Source organism: Macaca thibetana, chromosome 6 (genome assembly GCF_024542745.1).
Source record: "Macaca thibetana thibetana isolate TM-01 chromosome 6, ASM2454274v1, whole genome shotgun sequence".
Lineage (NCBI taxonomy): Eukaryota > Metazoa > Chordata > Mammalia > Primates > Cercopithecidae > Macaca > Macaca thibetana.
In genome coordinates this window covers 103,474,833-103,491,179 of record NC_065583.1, presented here as the reverse complement: position 1 = coordinate 103,491,179, position 16,347 = coordinate 103,474,833, and the positions used below count along the sequence as shown (strand labels likewise).

The 16,347-nt window shown below is 34.7% G+C and overlaps 1 protein-coding gene across 2 annotated transcripts in view; it reads right to left on the bottom strand.

The window, feature by feature from the left end:
- AP3B1 (adaptor related protein complex 3 subunit beta 1) overlaps positions 1-16,347 on the bottom strand; it is a 294,984-nt gene that overhangs the window by 22,801 nt on the left and 255,836 nt on the right. For both annotated transcript variants that reach the window (XM_050795644.1, XM_050795645.1), the window contains exons 23-24: positions 14,866-15,097; positions 10,185-10,269 (exon numbers count right to left, since the gene is read on the bottom strand). In XM_050795644.1, the coding sequence (XP_050651601.1) occupies positions 10,185-10,269; positions 14,866-15,097 (317 nt within the window). The remainder of the gene's footprint in view (positions 1-10,184; positions 10,270-14,865; positions 15,098-16,347) is intronic.

Sequence of the window (16,347 nt, the reverse complement as noted above, 5' to 3'; positions counted from 1 at the left end):
AAGAGGCAAAGGAATAACACCTAAGGAAACCTGAGCATGTTTAGAGGCTGAGGGGAAAGAGCCAGTAAGGAAGAAGAAACAAAGGAATAACTGGTAGAGCAAGGTCTTAGGAGAGGTAAAAAAGGTTGGGATGAAGAGCACAAGAACTAGGTGAGTGGGTTAGCCCTAGAAAGGAGTAGGTTTCTTCTTCAGAAACAGCCAAAAAGGAGTGCTTAAGTGAGAAAGGATTGCAGGTAGGCTACTCGAAGAATGAGACCAAACCTGATGGAGGGGAAGACTTGGTCACATTAAGAGAAATATGTAAAAACTGGTGAAGGACTAGAAGAAGATGTATATATACATACATGGTGTGTATGTGTGAGTGTGTGTGTGTGTGTGTGTATATATATATAAAATATATAAATTACAAATGAACTTAGTATGAAATCTAAAATTTCAGCTTCAAGTCACTGTATACAAAGTCCTCCAAAGTCAGAGGCACAAGACAATCCACTGAGGTATAGGCAAAAACCCTACTAAATATATATATTTTTTCTCATTCCTTTTAAGGTTCTGTTTTTCTAGGAGACAGGGTCTCAGCTCTGTCACCCAGGCTGGAGTGCAGTGGTATGATGACAGCTTGTTGCAGCCTCGACCTCCTGGGCTCAACTAATCTTCTTCTCTCAGCCTCCCAAATAGCTGGGACTACAGACACATACCACCATGCCTAGATAATTTTTTTTTTTTTTTTTTGAGACAGAGTCTCACTCTGTCACCCAGGCTGGAGGGCAGTGGCGCAATCTCAGCTCACTGTAACCTCCACCTCCTGGGTTCAATCAATTCTCCTGCCTCAGCTTCCCTAGTAGCTGGGATTACAGGTGCCCGCCACCTCGCCTGGTTAATTTTTGTATTTTAGTAGAGACAGGGTTTCACCATGTTGGCCAGGCTGGTCTCGAACTCCTGACCTCAAGCAATCCACCTGCCTTGGCCTCCTAAACTGCTGGGATTACAGGCGTGAGTCATTGCGTCTGGCTTTTTTTGTTTGTTTGTTTGTTTTTTTGTAAAGACAGAGTCTTACTATATTGCCCAGGCTGATCTTGAACTCCTGGGCTCAAGTGATCCTCCTGCCTTGGCCTCCCAAAGTTGTGGGATTATAGGCATAAGCCACTGTGACTGGCCTCTGTTTTTGTATGTTTTAGTAAATACCTGTTAGCACAGTGAGAAATATACACACATACATATATATATACACACACACATATAATTACAAATAAATTTCTAGAGAGTACATACTCAAAATATTTTTACTAATAGAGGTATACAATTTTAAAAGTTAGGGGACCACTGAGTTACATCATTATGTACAACACTTTTGAATTACTTGTTTATACTTTTTAACAGAACCTCTCTTCCCAACACTCCTGAAGGACACCACATACTCCTCAATTAAAAGTGGCTGGACAGCTATGATGCCAAGGGAGACGGGTGGGGTGTTAGGGGAGAGAAGAGGCAGGAGATCTGCCTTCTGAGGCATCTATGAAAGTCTAGCTGTTTGCAGAGGGTGGGGAAAGTGATCCTGAAGTGCCCCTCCTAGCAACAAGCAAGGCGTTAGAGAGCTCAACTGAAACACACTTCTCGGCCTTTCTCGTAGCTAAGAGTGATCAAGTGACCCAGTCATGACCAATGAATTATAAACAGAACTTCAGTGGGGATTTTGGAGAAAGTTTTGTTTTTCTGACATAAACCTGGCTCCTTTCTCCATGTCATTTCTTTCCTTTTTTCTGCCTGGAATGCAGATGGAAGCCTGGAGGTGGAGCAGCCATCTTGTGACCAAGAAGTTGACCAGCATTTGCTAACAAAATTAGCACATGAAACAAAAAGGTGGAAGACCTTACGTCCTGAAGATACTGGGAAGCTACTGCACCAGCTCTGAACTGCCAAACCCTGCAGTTCTTGTTCTAGGAGAATAATAAATCCTTATTTGGTCATGCCACTGCAGTTGGGTTTCTGTTACAACCAAATACAAAATCCAACATAACTAGTACATAAGTCACTTTGTAAGCCAGTTTCATCTTGTAAGCAAGGTGTGGCTTATAACAGAACTAAGATGGAACATTTCCTCTTTATTTGGGGGAACATTTACTTTCATGTACATGAGTGTTCTAGGATGTCCTCCAGTTTATATGCATCTGCTTTTCTACCATTTTGCCTTCTTTTTGGTTTATTTCTCTCTCCATGTAGCTTTTCTTTTCCTTCTTTCTTCACAACCCCTTTGATTAAACAGGGGAGAGACAGATTATCTCCATTTCTACGCATAACTGCCTCAACATGGATAGGGAATGTGAAAAATGACTCATGATAGATGTAAATTTGTCAGAATTAACAGTTACCAGATCAATGAAGCACTATTATTAGGGTAGCTTTAAATAGCCTAGCTACATAGGACCAGATGGCATAAAAGTTTAATGTAAGGCAAGACTCTACTTGGTACACATTTAACTGTAGCATATATTCTTGTACTACATGTAATCTCAGTTCATGGATTCCTTTATAGGATCCAAACTGGTAAAGTTTGCAGGTAAGTAAACAGGCGAGCAGCCTATTCTGAGACTCAAGTTTTTCATCTATGAATGAGTGACATTTACCTTGCAGGCTAGTTTTAACTATTAAAGGACATAAAATGAAATAAGGCACAGGAGGTACTCAAAACCTACATATGTAATAGGGATATATCATTATTTCAGTATTCCCCCACTGATTATCATTTCCAATTTTTCTCCATTATAAACAATGCTTAAATAATATACTTGGCTAGATCTATTTCTGTACAAGCACAAATACTTCTCTAGGCTTGATATCCTAAAAGTGAAATTGCTGAGTTCAAAAGTATGAATATTTTACAGATATTGCCAATTTAAAGTCCCACAAACAGCATACAAGAGTACATGTTTTTCTCTACCTTTCTTGTCAATACCAAATATAAAACTTATTCTAAAACCTTGCCAAACTGATGAGTGAAATGTTTTAATTTTTATTTCCCTGAATACTAGTGATGTGGAGCTACCTTTACTTTTTCCAAATAAGGGTCTTCACACCATTTACTGAATGGTCCATTCTCCCCACAGATTTGAAATGTCACCTTTATGACATACAAAATTTTTACATTTCTAAATTCTCTGGTTTCATTGGTTCTTGTGCCAATATCAATTATACAGAATAAAAATATTCTTGTGGCTTTAAGGAGTATTTTTAAATTATTATAGAGAAAGACTTTTTTCATTAAAAATGGTGATTTTTCTTGTGCATTTTCTTTTCCAGTTGAATTTTAGAAGTTTGTCAAGTTTCTTGAAAAGGTCTACTGCCATTTAGCCTAGAATCACATTGAATTTGAAGATTAATTTGAGGTTCAATACTGTCTCCCATTTAAAAACACAGTATATTTCTTATTATTTTTGTTATTTTGCTTATATTTCTTTATATTTAATTATATCTTCCTTTATGCCCTTTAGGAAAGTTTCAGGGTTTTTCTTCTCCCTACATAAGTATCTGTATCACCTTTCTAAACTCATTAGTTTAAATAATAGATTTTCTGTTGATTCCAACTTTACAGGTTAATAATTATGTTGAATAGGCCGGGTGCAGTGGCTCACACCTGTAATCCCAGCACACTGGGAGGCCGAGGCGTAAGGAGTTCAAGACCAGCCTGGCCAGCATGGTAAAACCCCATCTCTACTAAATATACAGAAATTAGCTGGGCCTGGTGGTGCGTGCCTGTAATCCCAGCTACTCGTGAAGCTGAGGAAGAAGAATCGCTTGAACCTGGGAGGTGAAGGTTGCAGTGAGCCGAGATTGCACCACTGCACTCCAGCCTGGTGACAGAGTGAGACTCCGTCTCAATAATAATAATAATTATAATAATAATTATGTTAAATAAAAATTATAATTTTGGCGAGGCGCTGTGGTTCACACCTGTAATGGGATTACAGCACTTTGGGAGGCCAAGGTGGGCCGAGCACAAGGTCAGGAGTCCGAGACCAGCCTGGTCAATATGTTGAAACCCTGTCTCTACTGAAAATACAACAATTAGTCGGGCATGGTGGCGCGTGCCTGTAGTCCCAGCTACTCAGGAGGCTGAGGCAGGAGAATTGCTTGAATCCAGGAGGCGGAGGTTGCGGTGAGCCGAGATCACCCCACTGCACTCCAGCCTGGGCAGCAGAGCAAGACTCCGTCTCAAAAAAAAAAAAAAAAAAAAAATATATATATATATATATATATATATAAAATTTTGTCTCTTCTTTTCCAGGATTTATACTGCAAATGGCGTTTACTTGCCTTTCTGTATTGGCTAGAACTTCCACTATAATGTAGAATATAGTGTGGACAGCAGATATCCTTGTTTTGCTTTTCTGACTTAAAAGAGATTGTTTCTGATATTTCATGTGGCTATGGGTAACTCATATGGGCCAGAAGTCATTTGAATTTATAACTACAACTGATGTCCATCTTCATATGTTATCCTTCTGCGCTTTAAAATCAGGGTGATGCTAGACTTACACAATGACATGGCATGATTTCCTTTTCTTTTGTTCTAGAAAAAATTCTCTTTTTTAAGGTTCTGATACAATTTAATCGTTTTTATTTCTAATTTATATTTTTCTAGGAAACCATTAATTTCATCTAAATGTTCCAATTTATTGGTATAGAACTGTATAGTATTATTTTGTAACTTAAAAGATCTCTGTGCTTTATCATCTTTCTCCCCTCTAATCTTTCTTAGGTGTCTTTTTTCTTTAATCATATTATCCCATAGTTTTCCTTTTTTTTGTAAATCCTATATGTGCTTTTAAAAAAACGAGTATTTTCTGCACACAGGAAACAAGGAATTCTATGTAAACATATATATCTTAGATCCAGCTTGGTAATTAAATCATTAAACCTGTATGTATCTATACTTATTTATCCTTACTCTCTGATTTGTCAACTTCTGATGTGCATGTTAAAATATACTATGATTATGGCTTTGACAATTTCTCCTAGTATTTGTATTATTTTCTGCTTTATAAATTACAAAACTGCATGGTTTAAAGGTTTGTAACAATTGTATTTTCTTGGAGGGTTACAATGAGCACAAAATATTCTATTATTACTTTTTACCTAAAATACTTCTTAATTTTTCTAGTTTTAGCACATCTATCTGATGCATGCATACACACACACACACACACGCACACACACACACACTTCATCTTTCTAATCTCAACTTTTCTGTGCCATTCTCTCTTAGTGAAGGTTCTCATAAATAGCACATGTTAAATTTTGTTTTTTACCTGTTTAGTAAAAGTAGGATTTAATTCTCTGACATGAATTGCGAAAATGAGTATGTGTGGTGTGCATGGCCTCTCCAGCCATCTTGTTTTGTTTTCTATTTGCCATGCTTTTTCCTCTTCCTCTTGGTTAAACCGGTCAAGTTTTAAACTTTTATTTAAAATTATTATTATTTTTTAATAGAGACAAGTTCTCGCTATGCTGGCCAGGCTGTTCTTGAAGTCCTGACCTCGAGGGATCCTCCTGCCTTGGCCTTCCAAAGAGATGGGATGACAGGTATAAGCCACCACACACAGTCCTGATCAGGTTTTAATTACTCCCTTTCTTCCTAGTTGTTTAGAAGTTATAATACGTCACATTTCTATAATTTTAGTGGTTATCTTTAATATTTTAAACCATATTTAAACTTATTTTTGCCATCAATAAACTCTCTTCTCAGACATAACAAGAACCCATATACTAGGGTTCTTGTATACCTGTATAACTCTTGCCTCTGTGGGGATTTTGGTTCCAATGTATTGTTAATATTTATTTTTCACATTATGTCAAGAATTATTTTTATACATTGATAAATTTCATAGGTAGAATTCTTTGCTCACTACTGTTTTATTAATTCTACGTTTTTCTCTGTCTCAGATTTTTTTTTTTTTGAGACAAGATCTCACTACGTTGCCCAGGCTGGAAAGCAGCGGCTATTCACAGGTGCAATCATCGCGCACTGTAACCTCTAATTCCTGGGCTCAAGCTGTTCTCCTGCCTCAGCCTCCTGAGCAGCTGGGACTACAGGCATGCATCACCATGCCTGGTTCTGTCTCAGATTTCAGAAAATATTCTATTACAGTATATCTTTGAGTAATCCTTTCAGAAAGGATGTGTAGGTGGTAAACTGATTGCTAGAATCTTTCCTTCACTGAAAAATGACTATTTGGTATTTTCAAAATTTTAAAGGTCATTTCCTTTACCTTCTGGCTTGCAGAACTGATATGAGTATGTGAAATTTGAATCCATTCTCATTCTTGTCTGTTTTTTAGGTAAGTTGCTTTTTTCTCTGCTTTGGAAGATAATAGGATATTCTTCTCCTTATCAAAAATTCACCAGGATGTGGTCTTTTTCATAGTTTTTCACATTCACCCTGTTTGGCCCTCTTAATCTAAAGGCTTGTGTGTTTCTTTTGTTGGGCCACATGTTCATTCATTCATTCATTAGGGGTAGGGATACACTCTGTTGCCTAGGCTGGAGTGTAGTGGTGCGATCACAGCTCACTGGAGCCTTCAACTCCTGGGTTCCAGTGATCCTACCACTTCAGTCTCCCAAGTGGCTAGGACGACAAGTGTGTGCCACCATACCTGGCTAATCGTTTTTGATTTTTGGTAGAGATGAGGTCTTGCTATGTTATCCAGGCTGGTCTTGAACTCCTGGACTCAAATAATTCTCCTGCTTTGGCCTCCCAGCGTGCTAGGATTATGGATGTAAGCCACCACGTCCAGCAGAAAATGTTCCTCTATAATTTCTTTTCTAAATTATTTCTTCCCTTCATTGTCTTTTCTTTCCTGCCAGAGCTCCTATGAGATGAACTGATCCTTTTAACCTTCCTTATTTTCTGTCTCTGCCTTTTTGCTTTGTATTCCAGCTGATTTCCTTGACCCTTTCTTCCAGAATGCTCAATCAGTATTCAGCTGTGTCCATCCCATTATTCATCTACTGAGTTAGCAACTATCATTACTAAGGGTCTCCTTTCCCCTGGGTGGGCTGACTAAAGTTTTATTTTTTGTAAGTGGACGAGATATGATTGGTTACGTGGACATGAAGTTGGAGGCAGGCAGGCAGGCAATGGCCTTTCCTCCCCACCAACAAACGTAACACTGGCTTTACCCTAGTGGTGAGGATCTGAGAATATTTTGGATAGATACTCTCTTGGATAAAGCTATACTTCATCTCATCTCCGACCATTCTTGCTTCCTTCACACAAACTCAAACCTTGCTCTGTTCTTGTAGGTCCCCACATTCACACCAAAACGTCTTTCCCAGGCAAGTGGCTTGTTCTCTTTACAGTTTTATTCTTAAGTCTCAAATTAAATGTGTATGTTGCCTGCTGTCAGATGTAAGATTGGGGAACTAGGGGGCTGGAAGGAGTTAATTCCCTGATGACTGTTTGAAGCCCCCTACTCACTTCGTGCTTGATGTTCTGCCAAATTGGTTCTTACCATTATGGTAGTTTTCTCCCATGAGTGTTTTTCCCTGTGATTTTTATTTTCTCTGTTATTGTTTATCTACTCCTATTTGTTTTCTGTCAATAATGCCTCACAATTTCTGGTCAGCTAAAGGCATTCTTTATCTTATATTTTTAGTGCTCATTCACTATTAAAGAATGTATTTTCTTTTTAATGGATCTTTGGACAAAAACATGTGCTCAGTTATCTAACTAGCTCTAAGCTGTGTGACTTCCCATACCGCTTAATACATGCATGCCTGCTGATTACAAGGATGAGGCTCTGTTTATGTACTGCACTAACTTTTAGACAGATATATTTATGTATGTTGTGCACATATTCGATCTCAATAAATTTAATCAAGAATTTAATTTGATGACCATTTAAAAATGCAAAGCAAAAAAGAGGCATAAATGCTTATCAAATATGCATATAACTACATAGCTTAATATAACAGTTCTGTCTATATCTATTCATCCATAGATACAATTATAATGATAAAGAATTAATCCAGAAGCTAAAGCAGGATCATTTTACTCTCATTTTTTTTATTCTAACAAATAAGAGTATCTGACAGGCTTTTGGTCCATATTCTCAGCATTTCTGAAGGCTTCTTATCAAATATGCTGTTATTACCCATAATTTTATGTATCGATTTGTATAATGTATTTCAAGGAAAAAATTCAATATCAGCCATTCTTGTTTCTTTTTTTCTTTTTATTGAACTACCAAGACTAATACAGCACATCACTAAGCAAAAAGTGCTATTTACTATGCAAAAGGCACAGTCAGTGATTGGCATCTAAGACCAATTGATCTACCCATTACCACTATCTCCCTACCCCCACAAGCACTACTATGAAGCTATTGATTTAAACACTGTCGATCGGTTTCCATTTTCTGATTTTGGGCAGGCCAATTAAGAAAGTGAGTAATTGTGATTACACTGCTTCAGGATCAATTACATTTGATGCAAGACAAAGTGCTCTTTTTAGAACACACACACAAAATTTTTGATCTAGCATGCTGGTGTGCTTAACAAAAACTAAAATAAATAATTTGTATCTTTATATCAGCAAAACATACTAATGTAAATGCTTTTAATAGCCAAGACATTTTCTATGTGAAATACATGAATTATTTTCCTAAAGTTAGTTTGAAAGAAATATAGAAAAATACTATTCACATACACTCCTTGGTATAAGATAAAAGTCAAATACTACATGCATATATATCCATCCTTAAAGGGACTTAGTTAATTATGAAAGACAAAATGCAAATCCTGTTCAAGAGACTATGAAGGAAGTCTTTGTAATAAAAATTGGGGAAAAAACCCCAATTACATAGGAATCAAAAGGTTCTTTATATAAATTGATAAGAAAAAGGAATATTTTTTAGTTCTTAATTTTGGTCTAACTTGATACCTGTGCTTTGTCATTGGGTTCACATTGTCCAAATCATTAAAATGAATATACCTCCGGTGTTAGAGGCAAATCTATTTAGAGTGATGTTACTCATAGCCTGTTGTTCAGTAATATTGATCTGTGTTGTTTGTCTAATAGAAAAATAATAAACAATTACTAGGCAATGTTGAGAAAAGTAATCAGTTTTTATATATCACTAATATAGCAGACCTCCCAAAACATAAAGGTGATGATCTGCATAAAATCAATGTGTTATGCTACATTGCTTATATTTATCATTGCAGGTTCTCGGCAATAAAAGGTATAACATTAGGCCAGAATTACTGGTAAACTGAAAAGGTATATGAAAATGAAAAGTTCACTATGTTTAATCTATACATTTATTTTAAAATGTCTATTTCTAAAACTTCAAGACTTTTAAATCATAACAAATTCTGTTCTAAGCTGGCTAAAATGTAGATAAAATGTCTCAATTCTTTTTAGAATAAAAACAAAGAAACTTCAACTCAAAATAGCCAATTGTGCCTTATATCAGAAAAAGAAAAAGAGTTCAAAGATAATGCTCAATGATGCATGAATACAGCTTTGTACTAATTTGCTAACAGCCTCTGAATTTCACGAGAAATGTATAAAGCATTATAGAAAAACATTAACAACAAAATCCAATCCTAAAAAAGCTCTTCTGAATAGCATTCAGCTACGAAACTTTTGCCAACTGCATAAATGTTCTCTTTTGACTTTTATCAAAGCAGTTTGTAAATCGATTTAAAAAGGAAACAAAAATGTGTGGGTTTTAGGTACTGATGGAATCAATAATATTCCACTTAAGAATCTCAAGATAACATGTATGTATATCTCAAAAGAGATCTTCTCTGAGCTATTTAATAATATTATTAATGTTTTTAATTTCTCCTGGATCTTCCTCATTAATTTTCTTATAAATTTTCTAAAACTGGAGTGATAAGTTAAAAATTACTTAGTAGTAGCTCCTTTCTTTAACCAATAAACCATGAATTTCAATCACATATGGCAGATTGTAATGGCTAGGTGTGTAACGAATGCTAAAAATACATACATTGCACACAATTTGTACAACTATTCCAAGGCAGTCTAAACATTAGCAAAGCAAAACACATTTGTTTAAATGTTTTGTCTTTCACATACACACAAAAACTGTTGAAAGCTTAGTTTTTGATCTGCTATCCTTTACAGGTTATATAAAAAATAGAAGAACAATTGAACTTACCACAACTGGAAACTGGCAGTCTGAGTAGAATCACAAAAGTCAATACCCATTGAAACTGTAATGGATCCCTCAGGCTCAAGAGAGTCTAGGAAATAAGATAATTTAGACATGAAAACACAGAGGATGTGAAAAAAAGGCAAACTAAACATTGAAAATTTAGGTAATGTTTGTAGTTTGGTTCAAACAGTGAAATTTAATGATGGCTTAAAAATTTTAAACTAAGAATATTAAAGCAAATTATAAAGTAACCTAACTATTCTGTTTCAAGGTTTTCTTTTTCACAAATTAATTCTGCACACACACCAATGAACACATTATACCCGTTTCAGAAATACATATCTTCCTGAGAAATTTCATGTTTTCTAATATTATCTCTATAGGTATTGAAAATGAGAAGGAATTAAATGTGTTCTTGTTTCGCATACCTGTAATGGACTTTGGGAGTTCGTAAGAGGTTATGTACTTAAAACTATGGCATGTTTATTCTAGATATAAAAAGTAAATTTTAAACAATGTTTCAAATTTTCAATGAAAAAAATTCTAAATTAAAAAATGTAAATAAAGTTGGAAGAAGAAATTAAGATGCACTCAGAAATTAATTAAGAGATCTCACATTGAAACCAAAATGTTAAGTCTAAGTGCATTAAATACTCAAAAAAAATTTGTGGCAGATTAGATTATCTTGATAAAACAAAAAATAAAATGACATTTGATAGATCTGGAATTTCTGAAGCTTCATCTATCACCTAACCAAGTATAGGAAATAACTATACCAACATACAATACAGTTTTTTTTTTTTCCAGTTAACAATGACAAAACTTAAGTCAAACAAGAAAAAAATTTTATTCTGCTTATGATTTGAAAGTTTACCTATACCTTAGAATAACTGAGGGCATCTTAAATAAATATGTATATATTTGTTTATATATAGAAATTGTCCATTTTTGATTTCTACTTTGCTCAAAGTATTCTGCATAATTGCAGCTATACCATACAATCACTTTATATTTAGCTTTATATATTCTCTATACTTCCTATCAGACATAGTTATATTTTAGGAAGCACACTTCTAATTCAATAGATTGTGACTATTCTAGGGCTTATTGGTAAGTATGATTTGCCATTGAAAGCAAACCATGATACAGAAGATGGTATGGTTGGGATAAAATAATAATTCAATAAGCTTCATTTATTAAGTATTATGTTTATATCTCATAGGCTCAATGAGGACTAGGTATTACAAGAGAGCATTTGTTCAATGCTGATTTTAAAATGCTATTTGTTAGGCAAAGGAAGTATGTTAAAAATAAAAAAAAAAGTAATAATTAAAATGCTATTTGCTCAGCGGTATGTATGTTGGTCTGCTGATTCTAGTTTCAATTTCATTTGTTTACAAACCTAACATTTACCAGGATGTCACTCAAACACCAGAAGACTTGCTCCCTAAATCTCTAGCAAATAGGCTTTACTGTAGGGTAAATAGCTATAATGATATGTACATTTTTTTCATTTCTCATAAAGCTGTGTGCTGTCAACAGTTTACAGCTTTGTCAGTCACACACTGCTCAAGCCTATTCTTTAACGAATTCTTAATGCCTTCTGTGCCATAACTATTTTGGGGTTTGGTCTTGTTTTTATCTGATACATTAGTAGCAAATTCTGTCATCTCCAAAACATGATGGCATTCATGATTTTGATCTCCCTTCATCATATATCTTTGTATATCATTTGACAAAGTGACAGTTCTCAAGATGCTTTGTTGATAGCACTCTTTGACACTGTTTGATACTGTCTTCAGTCTTAAGATAATTAACTGTGAGCTTACTGCCATGCTAATTCTGGGGGACAGTCCACGATCAATGGCATGTTTTATTATATAGATGCCTCAGGAGCAAAATGATCAGCATAAAATTATTCAAATAATGGATTTTTATAATACTTGGAGCCGACTAAACTGGGTAAGCGTACCCAATTAGGTGTCTATATTTAGATACAATTTCTAGATTTGCTCCTATATATTTGAGATGGCTATGTAGAAATGGCTGAAAAACACTGGCTCTGTTACACCACACCATTAATATCAACACATGAAATCATATAGGATGCCATTTACTTTGATGCAACAGTCGTACAGTAACTGTTAAAATCTTAGCTGAACTCAAATTTGTCAACCACTGACATAAAGCCACTGAATATAGTACAGAGAGTGTAAGGCTATTCTTTGTGTCTTAAAAAAAACCCTCCTATATACTAGGTCTCTTTGGGGAAAATGGAATATTATTCCTAATGTTCTTGCAAGGAATACAGTTTCATGCCAAACACAGGGTGAAATTGAGAAAAAAAGTCATTGCACATTACAAACAAAACCAGATTGGTGGCAAACAAGAAAACTGCGGACTCCTTTAACGTGTATACATGCTTAAAAATAAATAAAACAAATTGCTTACCTCCCTTATTTTACTAAAACACTAAAACACAGCATTTGTTTTCTGTTGCATTCTTAAAATGTTTTTGGAGGACTAATTTAGACATATTATATTCCTTAACCCTACAATCTATTGATAATAGCGTCATCTAGGTGGTGTTACATACAAGTACATACTGCAGAGGAAATAACTCTGTATCTTGAAGGCATTCAATAAATGCCAACAAAATGAATGAAACATACAGTCATAAAAATTTGTCTAAGAATGAAAAAGAAAAGCCTACAACCAATACTGAGGCAATGGTAAACATTCGTATTTTATTTCTGTGTTAAGGTCATACTATGAAATTTATTATATTTATTTCTTCTATTCTACATAGGCCAACAAAAGGTCAACTCATCAACTCATTATGCCAGCTCAAAGAAAAATTAATACTGTTCTACTGTTTTAACCTTTGGATAACATTTTCAACCTTCAGACAATTCATATATCTGCTGCTTGACACCTCCTAAACTAAACTAATTTTTTTTTAACTAGGTAAAAAAGGTTGAATTACAAGCAATAAAAAGAACACAATAATTCCCTGGCAATATATTAACTTCATACGTTACATAGTAAAAATTAGGATACTTTGTGTTCTTTAAATAGTGTCTTAATTATCCAAATATTTTAAAAAATTAAGTGGATTTTGAAATCAGCTTACTTTAAATCCACTTTCTTTACTCTGGTTGCTTATAAAATTTTACGAGGCTTTATCAAAAATTGTTTTATTCCTTTGTGTAAAAATATAACACACACACAAAATGACTTTCTTTACCGAAAGATTCATGAAAACCAGAGGAGAAAATTCAACAATGCCAAAGAGCTCAGATGAAGAAAAATGGAAGAGTTATGTGAAACAATGAGTAAAGAAGGCACAATTACCTAATTTTACTTTCTCCTGGTCAAAAGGCATTGTTGATCTTAAGTATTATAAAAAGGAGCTATCTGGAGCATTATGGTTATAACATTTGGAAGATACAATGACATAAACCTTTTATTACTTTTAATTGATGTTTTGCCTGAAGATTCTCTCAACTAAACCTTAGGGCTATCTCCACTTACAAAAACCAAAAAGAATAGAGATAGACATTCTAAATATTACACTAATTCAAATTCAAAGTAAGACATACAATTGTTACATTTAATGTTTAAAGGGTATATTTTTAGCAAAATACTTTAAAAACGCAAAGGGGATGAAAAATGGCCACTGACACTTTGTGGGAGAGACAACCGGATGCGGTGGGCACAGAAGCAACCTGGAAAGCGCGTGCCAAAGCTGAGGGCAGCCGCTGCTCAGCACCTACTCACTGGTTGCTGCATGTGGGATAAAGGGCCGGTACTGCCATATTTTATGCTCTGCTCCAAGAAAAGTGAGATTTCTCATTTTTTAAAACGTAAAAGCATCTTGATTTTTAAATGGTGGCAACAGATTGAAAACATGTAAAAATCAGATGTGGATAAATACCAGTGATACCCTCTGCGCTACCGTATATTCTATACATGGAGAGGAAGATAAGCAGACTAGTCTACATCAGGGGTGTGCAATCTTTTGGCTCCCCTGGGCCTCAGCGGAAGAAGAACTGTCTTGGGCCACACATAAAATACACTAACACTAATGATAGCTGATGAGCTAAAGAAAAAATAATCGCAAAAAAAATCTCATAATGTTTAAGAAACTATGAATTTGTGGGAGGCTGCATTCAAAGCTGTCCTGAGCCACAGGTTGGACAAGCTTGGTCTATCTCCTCTCAGTCTTCACTCTTCAACTTACGGGAAGGTGAAGGGAAACAGGAAAAGATCTTGAGATACAAGAAGTATTGCATTCAGAAATGCAGAGCGATTTTCTTGCTTTTAAGACACAATAAACCACCTAAAATTACGTAGGGAATGAAGCTGACCAGGAGGAGAGATGGGGGAAGGTGACGCAGGTAGGGAAAACATGGTGGCAATCTTGACTCTGCAAACCCAGCCTTCCATCACTACTGGTATTACTATTACTGGGACCTGATTCACTAAGAGCAAAGAAATGTGTTTATCTTATATGATAAATTCAGTTTAACATGAAAAAGCAAATATAAACTGAATATGCTAATTGTCAATACAATCATGTTCTATTTTGCTATTTTACTAAAAAGTATTCTACTTTACTTTTAAAGTGAACATATTTAGTGATCAAATATGGTTAAGGTTTTAAATGAGAATTAATATTTACCTATTGGATTAAAAACATGCATTTTCAGGCCTATAGGAAGCTTTTTTTCCCCTATGTGGATATTTTCTATCTTTTGATCAGTAGTGTTATTCAGTGTTATTTGTATAGAGACCATCTTATCACCAAAAATGCAAGGCTGTCTTGGAAAGAAATAATGGGCAGCAAGTCCTTTTCCACTCATTCGATGAAGCAGCACGTGAGTTTTCGTTGGTACAAATACAGGAGTACTGACCTATTACACATGGCAAAAAGAAAAAAGATGAGTTAGTGAATATAGTTATTCTTCTAGAAAATACACAAACATTTATGACATTTAATTCTTGGTTCCCCTAAAGTATTATATGAACTACAATAACAAACATTAGTAGGATATCACACACATAGATATTAGTCAGAAATGATACAAAGAAGTAAATGCCCTCAAAACTGTATAAAAATTTCTCTGTAACCTCCAAGCATATATTACTTTTTTTTTTTTACAACATAAGCTTAATAAGAGGAGCATAATCTCAGTAATACAAACATACTCATTTTTTTTTTTTTTTTTTTTTTTTTTTTTTTTGCGGGGAAGGGGGAGGGATTTATAAACTTTGTTAGTTTTTTTCCCTAGATCCTCTGTATTTGGCCATCTTGCTAACTTTCTTATTGGTTTTAGCAGTTTGTCAATTGATTTTCTTGGGTGTTTTAGCCAACTACCAAAATGAACACCTTGGACCTTCATTTCCAATCCTGACTCTTTGAACTGGCTTTTTGTTTTTATTTTCTTTCTCTGCAAACTGAAGACCATGGCCCCCAGGATAAGGTGGCTTCTTCCTTTGCCTTAATGATTGAAAAGATCTCTACTTTGAGATCAAGTTAACTATTCACTTACATTTTCTTCCAGTCCTTTGATGGTTTCAAATTTTAATTCATATAGAATTGATTGATTTTGATAAATTGACTCCATATTTAATTATTTTTCTCCAGATACATGAACTAATTGTCCCTACATAAGCTAATGAATAGTCTTTCCTCAATGATTGTAAATGCAAAAATTCTAATTATTTATGTACTAGGAGATATTTCTGGGCCTTGATTGTCCTGTTAAACCAGTACCATATTGTTTTATTTTTTATAGACCTACAATATAATTCAATTATTTGGTAAAACAAATCTTTCTTTGTTTCCCCCTCCCAATATTTTCTTGGCTAATCATCTTTCACCCTTCTATTGAACATTAGACTCTTAATTAAATTCTTCCCTCAATCTCATTTTGATTGAAATCATAGGCAGCATATTAAATAATGAAACACTGTCCATTCTAAAACCATTCAAAATATCAGTATTGCATATTAGGCTTGACCTGACATGGGGAAGCATTAAAAAAAAAGTCAATTTGTAATAAACAGGCTTGATTTAGATTTTTTTCCTGCCAACTGTGGTCTCCCAACTAAATTATCTATTACAGTTTTGAGAGTATATATCAACCTATTAAACATTTTC